The sequence below is a fragment of the Vulpes vulpes genome, chromosome 7 (genome assembly GCF_048418805.1).
Source record: "Vulpes vulpes isolate BD-2025 chromosome 7, VulVul3, whole genome shotgun sequence".
In the NCBI taxonomy this organism is placed as follows: domain Eukaryota; kingdom Metazoa; phylum Chordata; class Mammalia; order Carnivora; family Canidae; genus Vulpes; species Vulpes vulpes.
Window position 1 is genome coordinate 3,192,987 of NC_132786.1, and position 27,670 is coordinate 3,220,656.

Below are 27,670 nucleotides of genomic sequence, written 5' to 3' on the forward strand. Positions count from 1 at the left end.
AAATTTTTAAAATAAATGCACTCTCTTCCTGAAGTTTCAAAACACCTTGAAATGATTTTATATTGTCTCTACAGAATGGGGTGATTGTAATTAATTGGCGCTGAGACTCCTCGGAAGCACCTGCGTTCACACACACCCATGAGCAAGTGAATGTTTACCTCTGGGTTTCTCTGAGGTTCCCTAACGCACTCCCACGGCAGCTGCTGTCAGGTTATGAACATCCATGGGGACGAATGTCAGCAACTGGGACGTGGCTTCTCTACTACATCTCCCAATATATAATCAACTTGTCAGGGCCACGTCGCAAAACAGCCACCTTCGTGTTCTCTCCACCCATCATCCCTGCTTAAAGTCTTCCTCTTTTGGTTGAAAAGTGGCAGGTAGCCACATACTGGGAATGGGAATCGGGACAAAATTCAGGAAAATGGAGTGGCTGCAGATATTCCGAGAAGAAGACTGTAAAAAGGCAACATTTCAGGGCATCCATTTATCTTTTTGAGGTGTGGTCTCTAATCTTGACACACTAGTGTATCACTAGAATCTCAAAATATCTACCACGTTGCTCTTCCTCAAACTCCGTATATTTGCCTTGATTTTTGATAGCAAGCCCATCTTCCCAACCACCGGAAGTTCTATTTGTTGTACTTTTGAAAAGCAAGAGGTTCCCCAAGACTCCAGTATGGCATCCTCGTTAAAGAAGCGCAATGGAAATAGTTTGCTTAAACCCAATCAATACAGAGACTGCTGGAATCTAAATGATCCCAGCATGAAAATTACAGTTTATGCAGATTAATTTTTTTTATGATCATGTGTGAAATTGATGTTAATCAAGTGTCAAAGAGAATCCACTCCTTGGCTAAGGTACCACCTGTGGTAGAGTTTAGGCCCTCACGTTCATTTATCTCATCTAAGACAGGTGGTATGTGGGAAGCTTAGGGTGAAGACAGAAAAAGTAGTGGCTGAATGCAGACTGAATCCTGATTCAAAATCCCTTAGACATTTTTATACGGTGAACAGGTGACTTGGGCTTTCAACAAATATGCTTTTACTATGAACGAGTTCTTTCAGCATCTGATCTGTACGTGTAGGAGATATGGGGAAATGTTTTCTATTAATAAACTCTTCTGTGATTGCTAATAGCATTTCAATGGCTTCTCAATATATTTGTCTTCCACATTATTCCAGCCCAGTGAATCATTCTGTATCATAATTTTTTTATTTCTAAGACACCTGTTGGCCCCCACACCTAGGTCAGGCTGCAGAGGTGAGCTCAGTGAGGATGCCCTCTACGCAGTGGAGCTGTGGCGAGGGCACTGAGGCAAAGTGAGGGCTGCATCACAGATCTGATTCTCCATTTCACTCGGTGATGGTGGAAAGCATATCCCAAGCAGTGGATGCAGCAGGGATTTGATGAGGGTTCGTTTTGCAATCACTGCCCTTCCGTCACCCATCACTGATTCTGCTCCCTCTCCCAGGCTCTGTTCCACTTCAGCACCCTCGGGATGACCGGCTCTGTGGCTAATTGGCCACATGGCCAGCCAAGACAACAGGAGATTTTCTGCAATAGCTCAGGTCTGGGGAGTTGGGGCGGTGATCATAGGGTAGTAGATGCTCCCACCAGTAACATGGAAGCAAGTGTTGCTGTCTGGACTTTCCTACCTGCCGTCCCAAGGACATCTAATAAATGTGCAGTTCCATACTCCTCTCCCAGAGCTGCCGCATCGGGATCTTCTCTCCCCTGCAGGAGTTCAGGATGCTTTCTTCTCTCTCACATACTTAAACCAGCTTGATTTAAAGAATTTATACAAAGGAGGGAAAAATAATCCTTTTGGACAATGAATCAACAAAGCTTGCTCCATTTACCTAGCTTCAGGTACTCAATCTGGCCTGATAAAATTCAGGTTTTATTTGTTCAGGAAATCTATATCTAGGTCACTGAAACCATAAAGAAGTCTTAATATGTTGGTTATTTTCTGAGTGGGAACATGCCTTCCATTGAACACTCGATTGTTCTCTAAGTAGGGCAACTGAGCAACAGACAGCCATATGGTAGGAAAAACATAGGGTTTTCTAGAGTCATGAATTCCATTGCAGTAACACGGATGGAAAGAATTTCTCTTTCCCCAGCCAAACTGTTCAAGGTGTTTTTTTATCCAGTCTACCCGGATGGTCTCACTTGGCTTTATCTAGTACAGTGAAAGCTGGTCACATGACTTGGCAAGCAAGACACGTTTAACTGATGTCTCCACAGGATTGGATAGTGGCAAAAGGTATTATTAGGACATTTTGATGCCTGCTAATGAGTAATGACAGCGATTTTGTAGGTGCCAACTTTGGCATTTGGTGCTGGCATCTGTGATGGCAAGAAAGGTCTTTCAAGAATAGGTTAGGCATATTTTGCAGGCGGGAGCCACCATGGTAGCTTTGGAACAAAATCATATAATGAGACCAAGGAGATGCAAACCATTAGACCTTTCTCTTGCTTTACATGAAGATTGTATTTTTTTTTTTTTTAGTCAAATCCATTTATAGTATTTCATTTGCCCTTGGCTAAGGTAAAATATTTTCAAATAAAATATTATACTAAAATTTGAAAGCAGTCAAATGTGAAAACTCTTCAAAAAATGCGAACCAGCAAAATTTCCTTGGAAACTGCTTCGATTTCCATGGGAAACTTTTGCCTTTAGTGGCATTAGCTGTCTACAACAAATATAACAGAAGGACTTATTTGGGTAGATCAACATTTTCATTCCAGATCCCAACAATCTGAACTATACGTTCTTTTGCCAGGAGGGCTTGGAAAGAGGGAAGAAAAGCAGAACCCAGTCATTACAACAAAAGAAAGGAAGAGAGTTCTTTGTTCCCCATGCACAATGTTGAAAAAACAAAACAGAGACCAATCATTCAACCTTCAGGTTTTTGTCAAGTGAACAGTGAAAAAAATAAAAATCACTAGATTCGTTACAGGTAGTTGTATTCTTAGAGAGCTTATTAGCAAACCAAACCAAGTGTTATCTTTAATTTAAGAAACAGAGATTTGACAGAGCTGAGTCACAGATGAGAGGTGATCCTGACAGGAGAAAGCTGCTCATTCTTTAGATTTAGGTCAAAATCATAAAGCGATCTTAAAACTAGTTTTGTATCCTCACTGAGCTAATTGTTGGTCAGCTGTTACCTTAGATTATACTCTAAACAGTTGAGGCAAAGCTACTAACAAAAAGCCATTTCTGTCGCCTTTGGTAAAAGAAATGTTGACAGTTGAATGACACTACATCACCCAATGGCCCTTCATAAATGCTCCCTGCACATTGTTCCAGGATCTTACCAGTCCCCCGTAGCTCAGAAATATCCATAAGCCAATAGTGTGTTAAGGAAGACTTTAATGTCTTTTATGGATTCATGTAGTGAGAGGAGCTCAACTCTTTCTTCTAAAGAACAAAAGTGAAGTTGTTTTGTGCTAAACACAGGTGATGAGGAATCACGCCTGAAGTATGCTTCGGCGCTGAGGTAGTGAAGGGCCCCTACCTGTCCTACATCCTGCCGTTACTCTGAGACCAATCTCTTCACAACATTACATTTGACACCGTAGCTGTCATCTCTTGAGCGTCATCTGTGTTAATTCTAACCGTGTTAGGCATTTTACACGTTCCCGGTATCCTACACAACAAGGTGTGTAGGCAGATACTATAGCTCTTGCTTAATTAAGAATGAATCAGGGCAGCAGGATTCTGGTAAACCAGCCTTACAAGCAAGAGTCTGGGTTGGTTGGGCTTGCTCATTTCCATGGGGCAAATCCTCCTGCTATAGCTGGTTCAAACGCCCGAGCCTTAACAACCAGCCTACAAAAGTCCTGAACTTTTAACAATCCTGGCTCCAGCAGCACAGCACTCAAATAGGAACCCAGAAGGGGTTTTACAACTTTCCCAGTTTCATGAGACATGTACAAATCTGAACGAGCATTCTCATGACAGTTTGTGGGCTCCAGAGGCGGGCCCCTTTCACGAGCGAGCTTCTCCATGGCCCACGGTTCCTTCTGCTCTCAAACTTTGTCTCTGCTGTCCCATCCCCATCCCTCCCCCCATCAATTCCGATCTTCATTCCCAACCAATCAAGCAAGGGCTTTGGCAGGTTTCGGCTGATCCTGGAACCCTTCCCCATCCACCTTGGTCCACATTGTTCTCCCTCCCATGTTATACATACTGGCCTTTGTACCAGTTGGGCACATCAGCACGTTACCTGCTACTGACGTATTAATGCTCCCTGTTTGTCTGTCTTCCTTTTTTTTTTTTTTTTTTTTTTAGCCAGTGTCTCTACCTCAAAAAGAAGCAGGTTCTTGTCTCTATTTCTGTGATCCACAGAGTGCACTACATACGAAATGGACATATTATATCATCGAATGCATCGGGCCCATCTATGAATTAGAGGTAATCCTAAACTGTGAATTTGTAAAGCCAAAGACTGACAGGAGGGGCACAGTGACTAATGTCAATATGAAAGCAAGAAATCCTTTGACTTGGGAGATGTTGGAAGGAACAAAGGAGAGGTACATACTATCTTTAACTTTAATTCTCCTTTTTTTGTTGTTGTTTTTTTTTTTTTGAGTAGATACAAAACTCTCTGAAGTGTCCTTTATCTGCCAAGAATCAGGCTTCCCCTCTATCTTCTCTCTCCCTTAACCGAACTTGGCGAAGGTGTAGAGGTGAGTGTTTTCTATTCCTTTTTCTCTTTGCTCAGAACCTTGGCTGAGACAGTCACTGGGATTCAACCAGGAGTTTAATGAACAATGTCACCTCCCTGGAGATGAGACGGAGCACTGGCATTTTATAGCCTCTGTGCAGTTCACAGGTTCATGGCTCGTCTCTATGGCAGGCTGCTTTTTAATATGCATTCGTAGATCAACTTTTTGCAAAGGCTTTTTATTCAAAGAGAAAGATATATTTTTGAAACTATTGAAAAAGTCTTTGTAAAACTGAAATGAAATCCTTTCTCTCTGGGTTTAATCTTAGCCATCTTTCCAAAGCAAGGCATAAAAGAAGGGATTAATTTGAAATTTGGGCTGCCTTAGAAAATGTAAAGGTCCTTGGGCTGTGTTTCTCCAAATGACCTGTACTATTTTAATCCAATGTAATTTATTTGGTTGTGGCTGAAAGACAGAACGGCCTCTAAATCCCCTTCCAACGTTTCTACAAAGGTGGCACTTTCCCATGTCTCTCCATCTCACTCTATCTGCAGATGCCAGGTGAAAATGGGAGTGTAGGAGCTGCTGGGATTATTGTTTCTTTTTGTAAATCAGTGTGATTTCAGGAAGTGACACCACTTGTCCTTTCCCTTTTTCCCCAAATGCTTCGGCTTTGGTGAGAAGGTGAGCTTCTCATCTAGAGAACAGACACCGCCAACAAGGGCTTATTGTTCCTGTTATCCCACACAGTCCACTGTAAACCACTTCCCCCACTGAGCACTGTGCTGGAGCCGATTACTGCTCACCCGATTGATCTCTCCCAGCCCATCTGGTAAGAAAAAGAAGCAGAAATAAATAGATAATCTGACGATATAATCTGAAAAGACGAAACGATTGCTTAGAATTACAAAGAATCTGTGGGAAATTAAGTAATTTCCCAAGTAATTACATTTCCACACTTTTTGTAAAATGAAAAGTGGCAACTTAGACCATAAGAGGTAAGCATACAGGACAATTTATCCTCAGTTCACAATCCTAACGAGCCAAAGATACATGAATGAGTTAAGATTATAAGAGCTTTTATTTTATTTTTTTTAAAAGAGATTTTAATTTATTTGAGAGAGAGCGAGCACACACAGGCATGGAGGGGGGACGAGTACAGGGGGGATAAGTGGGCTTCCCAACTCTGGGGTCTATCCCAGAACTCTGGAGATCATGACCTGAGCCAAAGTCAGACACTTAACTGACTGAGCCACCCAGGTGCCCCTAAAGGCTTTTACATTTTTTTAAATGAAAGGATACACTTTTTTGGAGGGAGCTATTAACACTACATCCTTCCGTCTTATTTCTCTTCTCCACATTCCAGCATCTATCCCATAAGCAGAATGGAGTCCACTCTCAACATATTGGTAAAATATGGACAAAAAGCGAATAAGTGATGGTAGGAGTATAGCCCTTATGTGTCCTATGGTCCCATGGTCGTGCTCTGGGGCCCCTCCTTAATGACAAAGGATCCATTCCTTAATAACAGAGACACACTGAGCATCTGAAGTAGGTCATGGTATAAGAATGCAAAGGATGAGAGGGAAGTAAAATTGGGGGACTGGTAATTGTTCACTTGATAACAAAGAAGCACAATCTAGTTACTTAATGCTGTGTCTAGATTAGAAAGAGCAGATTCAAAAAAAAAAAAAGAATAAAAAAGAAAGAGCAGATTCGCCCTATGAATGTAAATCAGAATGTGTAGCCATTATATTTGCTAATAAAGCCTTTTATCTTTTCAGTGAGTATTGGCTTAAATATTGAGGCACCCTCTGATCTTTTCCTTGAGAATCAACTATATCAGTGCTCCGTAACCTGATGCTACTTCTAATCAGACAAAACTTTCACTGTTTTTAAAGACTTAGTGGTACAATAAAAGTTACAAGATGATACCAAATGTTTTCTAAATTTACAAAACCCTTTAAGAGACAGTATTTCATTGGTGGTTCCAGAGGAAGTTCAGAGAGGTTAAATGATTGTTCCAAACACAAAGCCAAGACAGCGAAGAGGAGGAAAAAAAAAAGGAGGTGGGCGGAAGGCGATTAAATCCAATAATTCTCATTTTGTTGCTACGAGAGGGCAGCATCATGTCCTGGAAGTGCTGACTTCACCCTTTATGCGTGTAAGTCAATTTTGGGCTAATATGCTAAGAGAGTTTCAGGAAACAGTGGGTTTATAGTTTTGGGACAGAGTTACTGTCCTACAACTAAGAAAACTCAGCTGATGGCAAAAGAACGTTGGCTATATAGCCCGAGGATCTGAGGATTTGACATCAGGACAATGAATTTCCAATTCTGAGTTCTTCTCCTTCTCTGTAATTTTTTCAAATAGCAAGAATGTACACATGATATTCCACGAAAAATGAAAGGATTATGTTCATCTTCAAATTTTGCACTAGTTCAATTTTTTTTTTGTCATTCACTCGTCTATATTTAAATGTATCTGCATCTATTCTAGAATAGCTCATACAACCATCCAGTACACTAGCTGACTGCACTTTCTTATTGGAGATACCATTTTGTTACTGAACTTACTTTGTGACCATCACTACGTATCCCCCATAAGCCACTTTAATGAACGTGCCTTAACAGACACACATGGCACAATGTTTTCCTCATGATTATTTCAACTGTGCAAGCTTGTTTGCTCCTATAATTTCTTATAACTTTACACCTCTTGTGGTTGTTTCCGCTGTTGCAACTATCACTACCCTCTTAGCCTTCCACTAACTCTCCCTTTATTATCTGCCCTCCTCTTGCTTTCCTTTTGTCCCTTTAACTTGTTCTCTTTCTTCATTGCTTCACTATATTCATGAATTTGTATAAAGGACATTGGTTTTTAAAAAGGTATTGATGCTTTTTACATTCTTTGCCATTCATGCACTGATTCAGTGTGCATTCACTGAGCACATAATATATGTTGGGTGGGCCTTGGGAATAAAATGGTGAACAGAACCTGGCACCATCTTATCTCAGATATTATGGTCAAGTATTAAAGAATCACAAATAATAAATATCAAATCACAATCATCACCGGTGCTAAGACATATCTGAGAATAAGAGAATTTGACCTAATTACAGGATTACAGAAAACTTTCTTTAGGAGGTAGCTACTGAACTGAAATTTGAAGGTTGAATAGGAATATACCAGACAAAGGAGAGAGGGAGGATGTGCAAAAGTCCTGTGGTATGGCAGTAACAGGGGAGTGGAAACAGTGCGAGGGTACAGGCATGCATGAAAAAGTGAAAGGAGGCCAAGGAGACCAGAAGAGACAAAGGGAGGAAATGTATGGTGAAAAAACAGGTTAAAAACAGCCATTCTGGGAAGCCCAGGTGGCTCAGTGGTTTAGCGCCGCCTTCAGCCCAGGGCGTGATCCTGGAGACCCGGGATCAAGTCCCACGTCTGGCTCCCTGCATGGAGCCTGCTTCTCCCTCTGCCTGTGTCTCTGCCTCTCTCTCTCTCTCTCTCTCTCTGTCTCTCATAAATAAATAAATAAATAAATAAATAAATAAATAAACAAACAAACAAACAAACAAAAAATAACATAGCCATTTTGAGGAGGTCCTTATAAGCCAGTTGAATTTATAGCTGGATTCCAATTCTTTAAGGACATGATTCTCTTTAGTGAACACTTCTTTTGTTGGGGGGTGGGGTTGCAACGCTCAAATTCCAGGTTGTCTTCATTGATGCCTAAGTCTGTGGTTGTTCCAAACAGATGGAAGCACCAAATTTCTTACTGCCAATAAATCTAGGTGTTTATGTTCTAGGTTAGTGTGACTATAAGCAGGTAGGATTCATTTCCTTTTAAAAATTATGCTTTGAATTCAATTACTTATGAGTATAATGGATTATAAATAACATGGTGTGCATTACTGAAATCCACTGTATTTTTCATGTGTGCAGTAATAAGGTGCAGTGTAATTTATGGTTCACAAATTTATGGACACAGAGTAATAACTCCAGACTACAGGATGTAGGATACTGTCCTTTTCAATTTCAATTTTTCCTCTAACACTGGCTAGTAAAAATTTAAGTTTTGCATTTTTGTGGCAACATCAGTACCTTATTAATAATCTCAGAACTCAGAAATCACATAATTTAAAAATTATTATTATTATTTTTTATTTTTTTTTTAAATTATTAAATTGGAAGACATCTATGTAGCTTTTCCAGTTTATCTCCTCTTCCTACCTCTGGAAACAAGGTCTATTTATCTGGGCAAGGTGAAAATCTCTCTGTTAATAACAAAGATCTGGAAAAAGATTTTTCTCACAGGATGAAGATCTGGTATTTAATAATTCTTATATACATTGACACTCCAAAACATTGCTTATAACTGTTATGTCCTCTTGCTTGTGAAGACAGCCAACAATTTCATATTATTGAGAATATTCTGGGGATTTTTAGGGCAGTTCCAATTAAGAGTAATATCATATGTAGAAGACTGGGGTTGAAGATGGGATCCAGCATCATGAGAAAAAAAAAAAGTCTACTAAGCCCTAAGATACGAGATTGCTCTTTGTATTTAATTTATGTAAATGGGCAAGCACCATGATTATGAAGTGTAAGGAACACTTGTGGAAGACATGAGATGGTAACGAGATCCCAAAGAGCATCTGAAGTATTGGGAAGTAAGCTTGGAGACTAATTGTCTAGATAGCACCAGGAAGAGAAAAATACTGTAACTATAAACATGAAGCTTCGCTCACAAGAAAGACACATTATTACACTTTTGAGAGGATGAAGATAAGTCAACATAAAAGATAAACTATTCAACATGATCATTCTACTGTCTTTGTCACGATTTTAAGTTTCAATATGCTACTAGTCAGTAGCCGCAGCCCATTCCCTGAAAATGAATATCTGCATAGGAAAATCTAAAGAGTATAAAACTGCAACAATTTAATGTATTTGCATCATTTGGTCACAAACTAACCTTTTTAATGTTTGGAAGAATGAAGACTGGCTTGCCCTTTCCTGTGATCTGACCTCTGGCTTTCTCTGTGGCATTTCCTCATCCAAAGGGTGACATCATGACTCCTCAGGAGAGCGGTTTGTAATGACAACCCTCTGAGCCCTACAGACCAACAGATAGATAGATACAGGCCTAGGACACATCCAGATTACTTGTAATCCTCTTCGATTCTTCTAAAAAAAAAAACCCTATGGAAATCATTCACTTCAAACACAATCTGCTATGGATGTGACACAATGAGTGGCAGCGTGAAATTAAGTGACAAATTGTGGAATGTGGACAACTACTGGTACAGAAGTTCAGAACAAAGGATGTTTGTTCTGAAAGGTATGAATTGGTGAAAATTTACTGATTACTAATATATGCTAAAGCAATTTTCTATGTCTTCCCTAAACCACTCATTTAATCTCAGGATGTCTTGACAGGGGTCACTGCACGCATTACACTGAAGTAGCCCAAGGTTACAGGTAAGCGACAGGGCCAAGTTCAAACTCAGGCGGTGTGACCTATCCAAAAAAGGGCTTCCTAGTTCCATCTTGGACTCCAGCTGCTAGCCTGGATGATCATCCCTCTCCTGAGAAATAGCTGTCTTACCTTGACCAAGCAGGACCAGAGTAGAAAATGTATGGAAATAGTAGCTTAATTGTAATGTTTAAAGCTCTAGGAAATATTTACTTATGCCAAGCTCTATGTTTTAGTTAGCTGTTTTTTCACCTTTTTAAAGTAGTACCATTATAAAATGACCATAACTCCTCTTTTTTTTTTTTTTTTTTTTTCTAAAGGGATCCTTGGTCCTCTGCTGGGAATAATGAGGCAAAATATTTAAAAACGCTAACAAAATTCAAAACCAGAGAACACGAAAAAAGCAACTGGAAGTCTCAGCTCACTGGCTTTTAGAACTATAAGAGACCTCAGTAGCCATTTCATCAAGAGGAATAAAGGGAGTCCACGAGAAGTCAAATGACTTGCTACAAAGGCACCCAGCACGATAACCTCATAGCTAGCATCAGAAGCAATTTCTTCTTACTTCAATGCTCTTGCTATGCATGCAGTCACTAAGTAAAAGTGCAATATTGTCCATTCTGTATCAAGTTGAATGGCGTATATTATATTTTTTTCATTAATATATGCTGGACCAGACCCCCCCCTCCCAATTTTTAACTCATCCATGGGAGTAACTGAGCGGTATATCATATCTTTCAGTTTATTTGGAAGCATATACCTTTCAATAAGCTACAAGGTAAATATTTTCTCACACCCAATTAATGTCACTGAAGCCTTTAATTATGCACCATGGCCCTCTAATCTCTATGCACACACTTGATTTTCGAGATTTTGGCCTCACTCAGAGAAGACAACAAGAGATCAGGCTTTCTATGTTAAAATGAATTTTAAACAAAAGTAGAACACTGAACAGGTAGGAATGAGCACAAGGGAGGAGATAATATCCCTTTTTTACATTTAGAGATTGACACTAGGGTCAAACCTAAGTATTCTGAGAGCATTTCTAATAGTTGGAGTTGTTACTCTTTAAAAAACAAACAAACAAACAAACAAAAAACCCCCCAAAACTCAACTATTCAGCCACTAGCATGTATTTAAATTTAAAACAAATTTAATATTCTTAAAATTTGTTTTTCTTTGCTGTGTATTTAAATGAAGGAAGTAGTTATGAAAATAAAAGAATAGTTTGCTTTTTCAATTCAATATTGAGTGGGCACTGAGTTAGGAAACCCTTGTGTCTCCACCAATTTTTTTGTTCTTTGTCTTTGGTTAGAATTTTCATATTCAGGAACAAGATCTCTAATCATTAAAGATGGTAGTTGTAGCACAATATATAAATTACATTGGTGGAGTGAAGGTTTGAAATTTTATCTAGGTTACCAAATCCAAACACCATTTATCATATAATGACTATTACAGGCTGAAAGTTAACATTTTGATGCGATTGGCAAGGAGCAACTTTAGTTATGATACCTTTATTCTACTAATTTCAGTATCAGTTTAGTTTTTCACTCCTTAAAATACTTTTTTCACATTCCCATATAGAAATACTTTACCAAAAATTAATCTAGTGCCTATTTTTATTTTCTTATACATCTTCTATCACTGTTAATTTTTTAAGGAGCATTTTTGTCTCTTGTTTTTAAACACCTTCCTAACCAAAATAAATGCAATAAATTACAAACGTTTTTCTTTGTTGAGGTCTTATATTCCAAACACAGTTTTTTATTGTGCATTGCTGCAAGTAGCTATATGAAAGGCTCAGAGGGCTGTACCACATTTTTATTATCCCCAGAATGCTTCTCTGGTAATATTTTTGTATTGTTTCCTAAAAATGAAGTGAATGAAAGAAATCTGTATAATTATAGGGTTTAGATATTAGATTTTCAGTTTTCCAGCGTATTGGGAGGAGACTGAAAATTGGATCTCTTTCTCTTTCCCTCACCCTTCCTCTCTCCCTACACACATATGCATGCACATGCGTGCACACACATGCGTGCAGACACACACGCACACACACACACACACACAGATGAACTTCTTCTTTCAACTATACGTTATATGGCAAATCTATTTCCGAAAGGGCTTTGTAAACAACCATGGATTTTTGGAAAATTAACATGACAAACTACAGAGTTAACATTCACTTAAAAATATTCTTTGAGTTACAAAAATATAAACGTTGACTTTTCATTATAAATCAGTTATGTAAAACAAGGCACATCTGTGTTTTATTAATCCTCTTTGCGTGCCACTTTTTACTTTCAATATTTAGAAACACTTGCCTTCTGGTGTTATTATTTTAGATATAACAACTTAATGGACTTTACTTTCTAACTTATTTTTCTGATTTGAAAAATGTGACCGAATAGTTATGATAGAGCATGAGACAATTATTTTCCAGACACTAAATGTTCAAATTACACTCTGTCTCTCGGATGAGCTGATAAATGAGAATCCAATTGGAGACATTATAACTAAAACAAAATCCCAAACAATCTATCCAGACATGGCATAGACACACAGAGGCAAATCCAAGATCAGCATTCCAATCCCAACCATGTTTATGGAACATTGGTCCTTCTTTTTGGGTCATTAGGCACGTGAGAATATATCTTGACAACTATAGTACTGTTCTGAGGAAGCAACAACAAAATCTGGGTTCTTTAGAATCAAGTGATTAGAGGGTGCATTTCCCAGGTTGCTGAAGCCCTGGGGTCTGGGCGATTAAAGGGGAGGGTGAGAGGAATGGGCACTCACAGTTGTGGCAGGTGGCCCCACTGTATCCCGTGTCCTCACAAGTGCACTGGAAGCTGTGCCACGTTTGCGAGCACTTCCCGCCATGCTCACAGTGATTGGGCACACATCTGTCAGAGAAAGAGACAAACAGAAATAAACCAACACACGAATGAGATTTATGAGTGGCCAAATTCCAAGCTGTCTGGGCAATACATCATTTCAATGCCAGGTTGACTTACTAAGGCAATTAATCCTTGTTAGTTTAAGCAGATTAATATGATCCATGATGGAAGGTGCCAAGCGCACAAAAGATGATGTATCACAAGCCTGGTGTTTCCCATTTTTGAGTAAACAGTAGAAATTAACAAACAGTGGAGAGGCTCATTTGCATATCACAGATCCATTTTGTTTTGCCTTTCCACAAAAACAAAGGCACTAGCTGAATTTCTTCCTGGTAAAGATGGAAGATCAGCCATTTCATTTCCCACCCTATTCTTTAACAAGGCCAACACCGAGTCAAAAAGGGGTAACACTGAGTTTTTCACAGCAATTTGAGTTTTTGAAATGTCATGGCAACAGGAATGAGAATATGTTTGTCTTACAAGAAAATATTTTTAAGTCTTCTGTATGTCTCCCCATATGCCCTGCTGGGCAATGCAAGCCAGGTTATCTACCCAAAGCAGCACCAAGAATAATATAGAGGAAAAATGCAAGTTTTGTGTTCAAATCTTTGTTTTTCTATTTACTATGTAACCAACTGTGGCTATGGAGTTTAACCTTTCTCAATATCAGTTTCTCATTTTAAAAATGGAGTAATTTTAGCTATCTGATAAGTAGTTTTGAGGTTTAGAGGTAATGCTCATAAACTAGATAATTAATAGGAAGGAAACAGAGGGGCAACATATGGGAGCCATGAATATCTGGACCATAGCTTCCAGGGCACAATTTGATCGCTTGCCTATACCCTCACAACAATGAGGTTGAAATCTGTTCAGAAACACTCGTGTTTCAACTGCAGATTCTTCCCTTTTTCCTAGTCCTCTCCCCTTATTTCTCCTACCAATTCCGCTCTGCCACTTATCCACAACCTGATTCTTTATAGTCCTGGTAAAGAGGCTCACCAATGAAAGTATTGTTAAGAATTAATTTTCACAAAATATTTCAAGATTTTAATAAAAAAAATCTGTAAAACGGAAATGTCCACCCAGATTAAAACAGTGGGGCATCTGGGTGACTCAGTCAGTTGGGTGTCTGCCTTCAGCTCAGGTCATGATCTCAGGGGCCTGGGTTTGAGTTCGCATCATGCTCCCTCCTCAGCAGAGGGTCTGCTTCTCCCTCTCCCTCTGGCCTTCCCTCAGCCTGTGCGCTATCTCTCTCTCTCAAATAAATAAAATCTTTAAAAAGATAAAAATAAATAAAACAGTAGCATCTATAATAGTGGGCCACAGGCAATCGATTGATAAGAGATCCATACTGCAGGGGATCCCTTAGTCATAATGCCCTGGTAGCCTCCCTCTGCAAAATTTGGGAGGAATTGCTTCAGAGACAACATGTGCCAACCCTCATTCTTGATTCACCATCAGTCACACTCCCCTTTGTCGTGGAACCTCTGAGTCACACATAGGAATGCTGCTCCTCTACAACTCCTTGCAAACCTTTACTCATGCAACAGACATTTGTTGAACACTTGCTATGTGCACAACACCACGGGAAGCAGGAGATGAGTAAGATTGCAAGACCTCTACAGCCAACAAAAGTAAATATTCTGCAGATGTGAAAACTATCATGTGAGGTGGAAATGAGACATGCCATAATCAAGGGCAAATAATGCACAATGGAGGGATCATACGTAGATTCTGGGCACACCATAAAGCTTTCAAGTAGAGCCTCAATGACCAGACAGGATTATAAGAGAAGAAACTGAGAGGAAGAGCGTTATTATAGGAAAAATACAACACAAGCAAAGGCACAGTGTTGGATTATCACGGAGTGGGGTGAAAAATCCACTCTATGGTAAAAAGGCACTTATATTCCATGCGAATTTGAACTTGGTGTTATCAAGGCTACTCAGAGGGTCCTTCTCCAAAGATCTTCTAACCTGGGTGGATGTGGGAGGTAAGATTCACACAAAATATACCATCAGGCAGAGTTTGATGACTCATCAAAGGAATAGGAAAGGCTACAGGAATATGGATAGTAGAGTAGCTATCAAAAGAATATAAATAAAGAGTAGAATATAAATAAGTAAAAAGTTTAGAGCATTTCCCCAGGGCCTCAAAAGGAGAGCTGCATTTTTATAATTAACATGTTGGAAATGTTCCCAGCAGGGAGAGTGAGAAAGCAATGACAGGGGGGCAGAACCATGCCCTCCTGTCCAAGGCACAGGCACCCAGGCACAGGCCCCTCTGCAGAATTCCTACCCACCGTCCTGATTCTCCAGATCATGGGATGAAGCAATGGGACAGATGCTCCAAAATTATGGCAAACCAAAAAAAAAAAAAAAAAAATCTCGAGACTTCAGTTCAGAATTCAGTATGTATATGCCTTTATGTGGTATATTTACTTTCTAAATGGTTGTGGGTTAATATTAGCTCAGCCTAATAGTGAAAGTAATTTACATCAGCTCATTATATCAATTAATTCAGGGGGAAGGAGTGCAGAAGTGTACTGAGTTGCAAGGGAAAACCAGGTTGGAATCTAAATGTGCTCTAAATAATGCACAAAGCAGAAAATCCACCTCTCAATGATAAAAAAAAAAAAAAAGACTACTGTGTACTTACACACACATGAGAAGCATATAACCATCAAGTGAGATTGACTGCAAACTCCTAAAATTCAGTATTAAGGATTTCTTTAAAAGTGATCTTTTATTTCAGTGGGATTTTAATATTTTATTTTATTTTTGTTTTTTTTAATATTCTATTTTTTAATGCCTGTTCCCTATAATTTGTAGTTTTGAAACAGACATTATCCTTATGCCGATTACTGGCATTTAGTTCTTAATGGGGAGAGGTGTTTTATTTCTTTGTGTGTGTGTGTGTGTGTGTTTTATTTCCAAGTGGAATCGGTTCAAATGTAATTTCGAACCCTAATCCCTCATGACTATATATATATATTTTTTTAAATGTTGGGAGCAGTCACCAACCAAAACAAAATGCAAATTAATCTTTCTTCTCACTTCCTCTTTATTTCTTCTCCCATACTCCCATAAAACCGTTTGCATAGGTCCTGGACTCTGTTATCACGTTTAGTAATTATTTGCTTGAGCATCTTGTCTCTTCTAAACCGTGAGACTCTGCATTTAGGGGTTTTTATCTTAATGGTTCTTAGCATGACAGGTGCCTCGTCTACCCTCAGTAAGAGCCTGCTGGCTGATCCACTGAAGCACTAGAGCAATGTGATGGCCATAAAGTTTTACCAAGGGACTGAAGGAAGTTTGGAGAAAACATCCCTTTAATTGCAAAAAGTATGGATTAGTATTACATATGATTTTAGTCTTAAATCCAGACTCTTGCTCCAGTAAACTACCAAATGTACAGTTTGTTTGACAGCAGGTCCTGGCTTGGAAGTTTGAGTTGCATCAAACTTGAATCCCAATGGCTCTCACTGTGGCTAGTTTGAGAACTACTTGAGCAGGATCAGGATTATGCAGGGGAGAAGTTGGCAGGTGTCAAATTGATGTGATCAAAGGGCTCCAGAAGTGATGCTTCCAATTAACTCTGTCCCCAGATAGCCCAGGCATCGGAGGCTCTTTTCAGCTGGAATCATCCTTCCAGTTGTGAGCAATGCTTTCCAAATGCTTTAGAATCAGAATGCATTTTTTTTCCACATGAAACTGACTTATACCACAATAGGTAAAACAAATAAAAGCGAACATCTGAAAGTCACAAATATAACAATTACTTAATATAAAATCAAATACAATGAACACAGTGGCTGTTTGGCTGCATCTAACGGTTCTAGGCAGCGTTATGGGTCACACTTGCAGTTTTATTTTACCCAGAGTGTCTCTTTTATTTCTATAGTTGATTTTAATTGCAAAGCAATTGAGAAAAATGGTATTCCCGGATATAAGAAACTGTGAATGGTACCAGATTTGTTCTCACAGCCCACTTTTGTAGATACTACGTAAACAGAGACAGCAGAAGATATTTTACTTCAAATCCAAAGGATGTTACTGTGACAGCCTAACTGAAGGCAATGGAGGTCTTCAAAACACTGTGAAAGTGCCTTCTTTTTGTTCTTTACATAAAGTGCTGAAGAGTTAAAATAGAGGGTTTCAAATAAAATTCAAGCCAAATCTTTGCGTTACCTTTAAGACTATATTCGGTTCTATGGAACCCCGTATAAAAACCACAGAGTGTTTTTCTGAAATACGTTCACACGATACCCAAGGAGGATTAATTAACAGTGGGAAGTTTATCTGAACGGCTTGCTGTTACTCATATCTTGAGCTACTGGTATACAGAAGTTCTCAGACTGTCATGCGCAAAGGAGTCACTTGAAAGTCTGGTTAAAATGAAGATTCTAAAATAAATAAATAAATAAATAAATAAATAAATAAATAAATAAAATACATAAATAAATAAATAAATAAATAAATAAAATGAAGATTCTGATTTCTTAAGTCTTGGGTTGAGTCTGAGATCCGGTCATTGTAACATGCTGCATCCACAGGGATGCTCATGCAGCTGGTCAGAGGACCTCATTTTGAATCACAAAGCTCGAGGGCATTCTTGTTCTCTGCAGTAGAAGAATAAGGACCCCAGGAGGAGAAACAACCCAAGAAGGGAGGGCACAGAGGGAAGACAGCATGCAGGAGGGGCAAGTTTGGTCTATGCAGCCACTTCTCCACTCAGAGTGACAACGTGTAATAATCTCCTAATCTCATTTAGTAAGGTTTAATCATTTCAGTTCAGACCTCATAAAATTCATCGAAAGTGAACACTGGATATAAAGGCAGCTTCTTGGGATCCCTGGGTGGCGCAGCGGTTTGGCGCCTGCCTTTGGCCCAGGGCGCGATCCTGGAGACCCGGAATCGAATCCCACATCAGGCTCCCGGTGCATGGAGCCTGCTTCTCCCTCTGCCTGTGTCTCTGCCTCTCTCTCTCTCTCTCTCTCTGTGACTATCATAAATAAATAAAAATTAAAAAAAAAATTAAAAAAAAAAATAAAGGCAGCTTCTTTCACCTTAAAATCGTGTTCCATATTCTCTGAGTCAGCTGAGATAGCCCATCTGCTTAGCGGCCGGTCTGCAATACTTAATCAGCTTTCAGATCAGTACAAATTTTATACCTGCTCATTAAATATACCTTGTTCTAAACTATAGAAAGGAAACTTCAGGTTAGCTATGGGTTATTTTGTGAAGTATAGGAAAATTATTTAGAATGATTTATAAATTACCATCCCAGTGTAAATTACCTCTTGAATTTTATTTTGTTCTTTCATCTTGGCTCCCAGTTCTATTTTGGCTTATCAAGCCAAGAAATTCATTTAGAAAGTTTGATTTCTTAAATGCTATTTTTCATACTCCTGACTCTCAGAGCTATTTCCACAATCACGGCACAGTTTTCTTCCGCATTACCGTCAATATTGATCTCAACAATATTTTAGTACTTTTATTTTCACACTAATTAGATTTCAATTTTAGTTGAAGGCATACTCTCTATGGAGTATATATCATTGCCTTACATTTTTTCCTGTTCAAACTGAAATTATATAGAGAGGTAATCACAATTCCAGCAACTAATTTAGTATTTCATTACTACATAACTTAATTTTATAGTTGTACAACCAGAAAACCTAATGTTATATTGATGGTGCTACTTCAACAAGCACTTATTTATGGAAATATTTAAATGCACAGATATTTGTTATACTCCCTGCATTATGCCCAAAGTTTCTATTAAGAATATTCAAGCATATTTGGTCTGCATCTTTCCAACAATTATGCATTTCTAGATTAACCACATCCATCATTAATTGTAGTCTAACTTACTATGTAGACACCTGAAAAAAAATAATCTCTTGTAATAAGTCTGACTTCACTTTATTTTACTTTGTTAATTTGCTTTGAGTTAGAATTTTACAATGCATTTCCCGTTATTTTCTGAATAAAACGTCTTTTAAGAGATCACAGGCTCACAGGAGGAGAGAGACTTGCAAGATCATTAATTCCTTCACCTGTCTCCAGGTCCAACTGTATTTAACCTAGATAAATAACAGTAAGCTCTTTTTAATCAGTCAAGACACTCTAAAACAAACTCTGGAGAAACAAAGAATAAAGGCAGTTTTATCCTTGAGAAACTGTATTTATTCATCAAAATGTAATTGGCAAGTCAGGTCTCTCTCTATGCCTGATACTGAATTAAGATAATATATCACTATTATATGAGTACACTGAGATTTATGGGAAAGTCAATCTTTGAAGGAAGCGCAGATTCAGGTTAGCCTGAAAGAAAGAGAAGAACCTTTCTACGTGGAGGGAACGCAAAGGCTTGTGACCAGTATGAATAAATGTAAAACGTGGCTGGAGAACAATGAATTGTTGAGTTTGGCCGGAGCAGAGAGCTTGCATCCACCTTGAGGATTGCAGCAGAAAGTTGAAGATGTCTGGCCAATGGCCCTTTCCCCTTTCTTCCTTCCTATCATAACTCTGATTTGTTCAGGTCTCTCCTCTCCTTCATGGGGCCATATGCTTTAGGAAGGGAGACTCTCCCAGTCTCCAAGGGAAAAGAAGTAAAGAATCTGGCTTCTTAACGATGCCGACTTAACCTATTGCACATTGTTCCCCCAAACCTATGATCTCCTTCTTTTACAGCAAAAGGATTTATGTCTTGACATAGAGCCCCCCAGCTAAAGACACCAGTTTCCAGGGTCCTTTTAATTTACTTGGGGGTGTGGCGGGGAGGGTTTGTGACCAAGCTCACTGGAAGAGTGCAATATTTTGGGATAAGCCCTGAAAGGAAAAAGATGCGCACTACTGTTGCTTTACTGTCACTCCTGGTCTCATTCCTAAAATGAATCTATGATGGTGAGACCTGGAAAAGGCATCTCTGCACACAAGAGGATGACAAGGGACATTTTTAAAGAGTCTGGTTTCTGAATAACATTCCAGCCCTGGGCCATCGATTCAAATGCTTCCTGGCCCCATCTGGCCCCTACTTGTCAAGTGTTGAAGTTCTCAGCTCAGTCCTTGATTCTGTCTCTGGCTCCAAGCTTCTTTCACTGGTTCAGACTTCCACGGAGACCTTCGGACCCGTGTATCTAACCGGCTTCTTGACATAACCAAGATGTATCAGAGGCATCACAAAGGGAGTTAGTTTACCCCTTAACCTTCTTGCTCTTCTGTTCAGCCTCATTTCAGTTCATGGCACCATCTATCGGGTGGCTCATCTCAGAAAATCGCAAGTTATTCTTTAGATCCCACTTCCTGTCGCTTCTACAACAAACATCAGCAAGGCTCTGTGAATTAAAATTCGAAATCTTGCCTCAGATTTGTCCACATTCTGTGTTTCTACCTACTCATTTCTTTATTATTATTATTATTATCTATTCATTCATGAGAGACACAGAGAGAGAGAGAGGCAGAGACATAAGCAGAGAAACAGGCTCCCTGTGGGGAGCCCGACACAGGACTCGATCCCAGGACCCCTGGACCATACCCTCAGCCGAAGGCAGATGCCACCCAGGTGTCCCTCACCCTACTCATTTCAGCCCACCTCAACTTTTTTCTGGATTACGGTGTTTCCTTACTCGTCTTCCCCTCTCTGTTCTCGCCTTGCTTTAAATTATTCATAACAAAGTGCCAGAGTGAACTTTAACATTTTGTCACGCTACCGTTTAAAGCCTTTTGATGGACTCTCATCTCCCTTGGGAGAAGTTGGAACTCCTGCCCAACACCTTTTGCTTTTGCTTCCCCAGTGGGTCATCCTCTTTCCCTTGTGCCTTTACACACACATTTCCTTTTTTGTCTAATGCACACTTTTCCCCAATCTTCACAGAAAAGGTTCCTTGGTTTTCTTTAGTTCTCACTTTCCATGTAATTTTTTTTTCAAAGTGGTCTCCTCTGACTTTCCAATATGAAGTAGTCACCACCCTCATGTCCACCACCATTTTTTGTTGTCTTTTTGATCTATCACAAGTTCTAATTATGCACCGATTCATTTCTTCGTTGTCAGACTTCTCTTTGGACTACGTTTCCCATGATGGCAGGGACTATGTCTGTTTCCCACTCTTTATCCATTGACTGGAATTCTGTCTGGCATTGAGTAGTTGCTCAATAAATGACTGTTGAGTGAATTTTGCATAAGAGAATTATCAGCCCATTTAGATAGTTGGAAATAGCTTTGCAGTACCATTTTCCTAGTATATGAATGCAGAAACAGAGACTGTCTCAGACTGTTGTGCTTTAAGTGAGTTAATGGGTCATCTGATCCATTTCTCTCAAATCTGTCATGTAAACGTAATACCATTTTACAATAAGGCAAACAGTCTGACCAAAGGCTTTGCCTATTTCTGCCTCTACCAGAATGCTATCTTATTTGTAGCTGAAGGAAACACACATCAAACAGAAGTCCTTTAATCTGAAAAATAAGTGAAGTCTTCATATATTGATATAACTATTAGGATAGCAAGCTCAAACTTGGCAAAACCCATTAGTCAAGCAAAGACAGTATTTTGACAAGTTAATTAATATCAAGAAATATCAAAAGAATAATAAAATAATGGTTAATATAAGAATAAAAGTCCATAAATTTATGGGTTTTTTTTATTAAGAGAGTACAGTATAGTAACTTTTATAGGATACTATAAAATTATATTTTTATGATTTAGATGATGAGATATTTTAAAGGAAGTGATATTAATAACAAAATTACCATGAAACCAATAGTTAAATTATTTTACAGTTTATGCTTCCAAACACATCTATGCAATTTCATTATTCAAAAAAAATGCTCTGTATAACGGTTTAGGAAAATTTGCACAAAAATATGATATTTGAAGTGCAATGTCTTTTTAATTGGTTCGCCACTGCTTACAACCCTGAAATAAGACCGACCACATCCCTTTAATAGGCATCACTGCATTCTGATCTCTCAAATATTAATTATTGAAAAGCCATTTAAAATGTCCTATTTTCAGTATGGTCAGGTATAAAAAGTACCATACATGATAAAACCAGTATTCTATAAAACATACACAAATGGTTTAGAAAAGCCGATATAGAATATGTTCACTTAAAGAAAAAATATTCACCTAAGGCAGAAATGTATATAAGAGATCCTTGCTCCCCAGATATCAATATGGCAACATTTTCACTTATGCCACACACACACACACACACACACACACACACAAACACAAGCTACATTATAGTAATATTAAAAAATAATCTATATTCAAAACAAACAAATGAAAAGCAGATTCAGACCGACAAATACTGAGAACAAACTGACAGTTGTCAGAGGGAGGATGAGTGGGTAGCAGGCAAAATGGATGAAGGGGTAGTGGGAGATAAAGACTTCAGTTCTGGAGAACATACATCACGAGGATGGATGGGACGTCTGGGTGGCTCAGAGGTTGGGCATCTGCCTTTGGCCCAAGGCGTGATCCCGGGGTCCTGAGACTGAGTCCCACATCAGGCTCTCTGCAGGGAGCCTGCTTCTCCCTCTGCCTGGGTCTCTACCTCTCCTTGTGTGTTCCTCATGAATAAATAAACTATTTTTAAAAAATCACGAGGCTGACAGGTACAGCATAGGGAATACAGTCAACAGTATTGCCATAACGCTGTACGGTGACAGATGGGAGCTCCTCTTGTGAGTATAACACACTGTATGGAGAAGTTGAATCACTGTGTTGTGCACCTGAAACTAATGTGTGTCCATTCTTCCCAAATAAAGCAACTGAAAAAAAATGCCTATTCAATGTGGACTTTGTATCCAGGAAACTCAGTAAGGTTTGCTTCGATCTTCCTTCCAAAATAGAAAAATACAGTAAACAGTGAAGAACTGAACAAAGGAAGAAATTTCATGATTACAGAATTTATTAAGTGAAAACTCCCCTGGCTTTGGAATACCAGATATCCAGGGTATTTCTAAGACACAGAGACATTTGATCTAAGACTTTGAAAACTAGAACTAACCCTGTCAAACTGGAGGATCTGATAAAATAATATAGTGATGAGGATTAGAATCTGTTCAGACGCTGGTCATAAACCCACTGCTTTATGCTTGAGTTGAACAATTTAGTACCATGTATACAGTTTCTAACTTTTTGAAGTCAGCAGTCTAGAAATGAACTTAAATCTCCCTACAAGAGTGAACTCTTCATGAATATACAATCTTTGGGAGGGACTGCTGTCATCACTATCATTTTAAAAAGCTGTGGGTAGATAGCAAAAAACCTCAAATGAAATACATACAAGGGAAGAATTATTATAATTAAGCTCCATTTTCATGCAGATTATTTACACAGTCTCAGAAATACAATGTTATATCCAATTCCACTAACAGTGTGGGAGATCTTTAATTTTTGCTACAAACCTTAAATTAATAACACTAAGATTATGATGACATGAAATCATTATATTATTTGGTTGCTGAGTTTTTGTCGTTGTTTTTTGTTTGTTTGTTTGTTTGTTTGTTTGTTTTTTTGTTTGTTTTTTTAGATTTTGGTTTAATTCTAAAATTCACATCCGTTTACTTCTGGGTTCAAAAAAAATTCAAAGCCACTGAAAGAGAATGGTCAACATTTAGAGCTAGAAAGAATAACTGAGCTGCTCATTTACTCCTCTTGTTTTACACATGAAGATATTAAAAACTGGAAATTGAGTGAAATTAATGAGCCCAAGGTTACAGGGCATATTTACGGCATAGTTTGGACTTGGGTACAAATGTTTGTCTAGTAATTTTTAAATTAGTACATAATTGTCCTAAGTTACAATAGAGAATCATAGTTGCAAACTAGAGACCTTTCAGAAGCATGTAATATACAGATAAATAATTCTTACTTCCCAAGAAATAAACAAACAGTAAAAAAAAAAAACACCCACAAATTTATTGTCTTTAAACAATTTGAATATCTAGACAATTCTTTCCAAAGTCTGGCTCTTTCACCTTTTTTCCTTCCTCTCCTTCTCTTTCTTTCTTTCTTTCTTTCTTTCTTTCTTTCCTTCTTTCTTTCTTTCTTTCTTTCTTTCTTTCTTCTTTCTTTCTTTCTTCTTTCTTTCTTTCTTTCTTTCTCTCTCTCTTTCTTCCTTTCTTTCCTTTCCTCTTTCTTTTTTTTTTTTGACACAGAATCCAAATAGGTATACAATGTTTATGGAGATTTTTTTTTGTATTTGTACAAAGAAGACAATGAAATTAATATCTCTGACATTATTTTTATAGCTGATTCAACACAAATCGTGTGGTAGCCGATTTAAATGATTGCTATGGCTTTATTACCCTCACTGTTTAACTTATTGTTTTTTCTAGAAAATATGCCGGTGTCTGTAGAAGGCAGGGTGACAGGTATTGTTTGTAAAAAGGTTGTATGCAAAAAAAAAAATTTTTTTAAAAGGCTGTATGCAGATTTTGGTTCTCTAGGGAGTAAAGAAAGAAGATGGGTGCTAATGGGATGGGGAATTTGAAAATGTACTCAGGAAAATAGGCAATTATCCTTTATGAGGCCAGAGGATTCTGGGATAACATACCATGACATACAATTTTGTTTTATCCCATCATAATTTCACTGTAACACTAGATTCTATATTTCTTTGGGTCAGTTGTCTCTATAAGACTTGGATCAGTGCTCCTGAGACATAGTAGGCCTTCAGTAAATGCGTGTTGATAAATTACTGAATGGAAGAAAATCACACGAGGAATTTGTCCTCATCTATCACACATGTCCCAGAACAAAAATAATTAAACAGCTTTCAGGTTGTAAAAAGTTAAAAAAATAAAAATAAAAAAAAAAGCAAAACAAAGCAGAACAAAACAGCCAGTACTTAACACCTCCTTTGGAGATGCATATAATCTTTATCAAACATACGGAACAGTTTTCCAAAGGTCTCACAGCTTGTTTTTGCCAGAGATAAAAACTCTGATTAATATCTTTACTCACTGTCTTCCAGGGCTCATACTTGTTTCTTTTTATGTTAAAAAATAATAAAGGATTCCAGTGCTCAAATCTGATCTCATATATGTCAATAAATAGTTCTTTCATCATAGTCTAATATCTTGTCCTCGTAAAGACTGTTTAACAATGTGCAATTCAAATATAATCTTATAATTTTTGTACACTTAGCACTTTCAAAATAAATATGTTCATTGGCTGAACAGGTTCTTTGATATGTTTACTGCAAGACAGTCTCCAGTTGATTACCCACTATTATCACTATTTATGGTAATACTTGGGTAAGCAAAAATACAGAAATAAATCATTTCAAATTGTTCTCACTTAGGGCTTTAACTCATTTCTACAAATCCTGGGCAGCATGGTGTAGCATAACTATCTCATTAATTTGATTCTGTTCCAAAATGAAATGCTGAAGATTGTCCTACTTGTCTTTGTGTAGAGTTGAGTATGTTGTTATCGTTAGGGCTCTATATGAGAATTTACATTTTAACCAAAAAATGAAATCAGCAGTATAAGTAAATTGACTAATGTTATCAAGGGCTGGAAAATGAAGTGTTTTCCAGAGACGTTGTCTTCTAATGTTCACTGCAGAAATAACTAATGAAACACAGACAATATTTTATACCTTGTTTGTAAATGGAAAGAATTATCGAGCACCTATTATGTCCCGTGCGATGTATGAAGACTCAGAGAGTCTAAGTGAATAGGTAAAATCAACACCCTGTAGTAATTGTTATTATACAAACATGAACAAAACACTCTGGGAGATGCAGATAATTATGCACATGACGCTGTGGCGGTGGTGGGGTGGGTAGTCAACATGGAAGTTCAATGGACATGGTGCTTGAGATGTTTGCAGGATGGGTAAGAATTAAAAATCTAAGAGGGAACTCCTAGATGTGAGAACAGGGTGGGCAAGAGTAGGGAGAAAGGTTTTTAACAGTGTGGTAAATTATGCATAGCAGGAACCTAAAACTTTAAGAGCAAAGCTAAGGAGAGGTAAAAGGTACTTTAATTATTTTTACATATGACTAATAATGGTATTGTATATCGGGCAGATGTTATATTGTTCACATTCCTGGTAGTTAACTCTCCATTCACTTACATGCTGTCAGCTCCTAATTAGGTACTTCATCTTTAATCTAGTTTTAAGTTCAGAAATCAAGATAGTGCAAGGATTCGACAGTAGGGCTCTATGGAATTATAATCACTGTTCTATGATAGGTATCATAAATTATTTGTAACAGCATTATAAGGTTGAATTTTATATTTATAAAATTAAATCATTATTCTACTATTCCTCAGTTCACTAGAAACAGAAAAAATATATAGTAAGTCAAAAAACAAGTCATTCATTAATGACAATCATTCAATTCATGAATTCGAAGTCAAAAAGAGCCCTCACTCAACATTTCAAGTGTAGATTGGAGTGGAAATTATGGAGACGTTTACAGTCTTTTTTTTTTTTTTCAAACCCAGAATAATTAAATTTCAGAATTCCCCCAAAGCTGGACTACTTTCAAGAAAATCATTCATCTCGAGTGGAAATAATTTTAAAGAAAGTAATAACAATGAGAATCTAACTGTTTTATTAACAGGCACTTGACTTTATAAATGGTCATGAAATAATTTGGCATGCTTCATTTTAATTATAAACAGTTCATTTCTACAGATTTACTATCTTACTTAAAAGTGGTCTGATTGCCCTATAGAAAAACTGATAGGCTATAATTTGCTTCTGGTTAGAGGGTTTTGATCGTACTATTCTCTCTAAGCTGTTATGACATTATGTTTATGTTGAAACACTGGGGTTTTTCTCACTGTTTCAGATAATTAATAAACTGTGGGGTTTTAAGGGGCTTGTGCCTCAGTAGCAAAAATGTATTCCCAAACCTAATTACTCAAGTCTAAACCTGAGTTTGCTGCTGAGCATTTAATTTAATTTTTTAAGTGGCGATTATTTTTGTCACTACAGCAAAGCAGATCTCGGAAATATTTCCTTTTCAAGTGGAGTGACAAGTTTCCATCTATATCTGTGTATTGAAAGACAAGCACAAGTCTTTAGCATCTCCCTTCCATGTACATCTAGAAGTTCATTTCTGGTTTGTCATGATTGAGGTTAACTTAGGGTAAGTTAAGTTACCATAAGAGATAAGTTACCATTAGAGAAATCTCCCCCACCACGAGAAAAAGCAAACAAGAATTCTGCTCCAAAGTAATAAGTAAATGTACTCAGCCTAGCAATAGGCTAAGTAAAAAAAATAAAAATTTCTGCTTGACCGCCCTAAATAGAGAGCAATGAAGTAAAATTCTGTTCCCGAGCCCCGTGTACACCCAGTTGCAGTGACAGATGCTCTAGGTAGGATCTTACAGTTAATGCCAATTTTCTGTAGGTGAAACTTATAGGAATGACACTGCAAAAACAAAAACGAAGAACCTTTCTAAGAAAAATAAGTACACTGGTTCTTCTCTGATGGGCACAGCTGACCTAGGTACACTCAAAGCTCAATTCCAAAATGATTTAACTTCAAAATTAAGGTTAGTTTAAAGGAAAGTTTAAACCAAACGAGACAACATGAGCGAAACAACTTTTCTGCATATACTCAACTGAT

General features: G+C 38.0%; 1 protein-coding gene across 1 annotated transcript in view; it reads right to left on the minus strand.

The window, feature by feature from the left end:
• Positions 1-27,670, minus strand: part of CNTNAP2 (contactin associated protein 2) — a 1,945,511-nt gene that overhangs the window by 747,695 nt on the left and 1,170,146 nt on the right. The window contains exon 11 of the mRNA XM_072762802.1: positions 12,960-13,066. Within this exon, the coding sequence (XP_072618903.1) occupies positions 12,960-13,066 (107 nt within the window). The remainder of the gene's footprint in view (positions 1-12,959; positions 13,067-27,670) is intronic.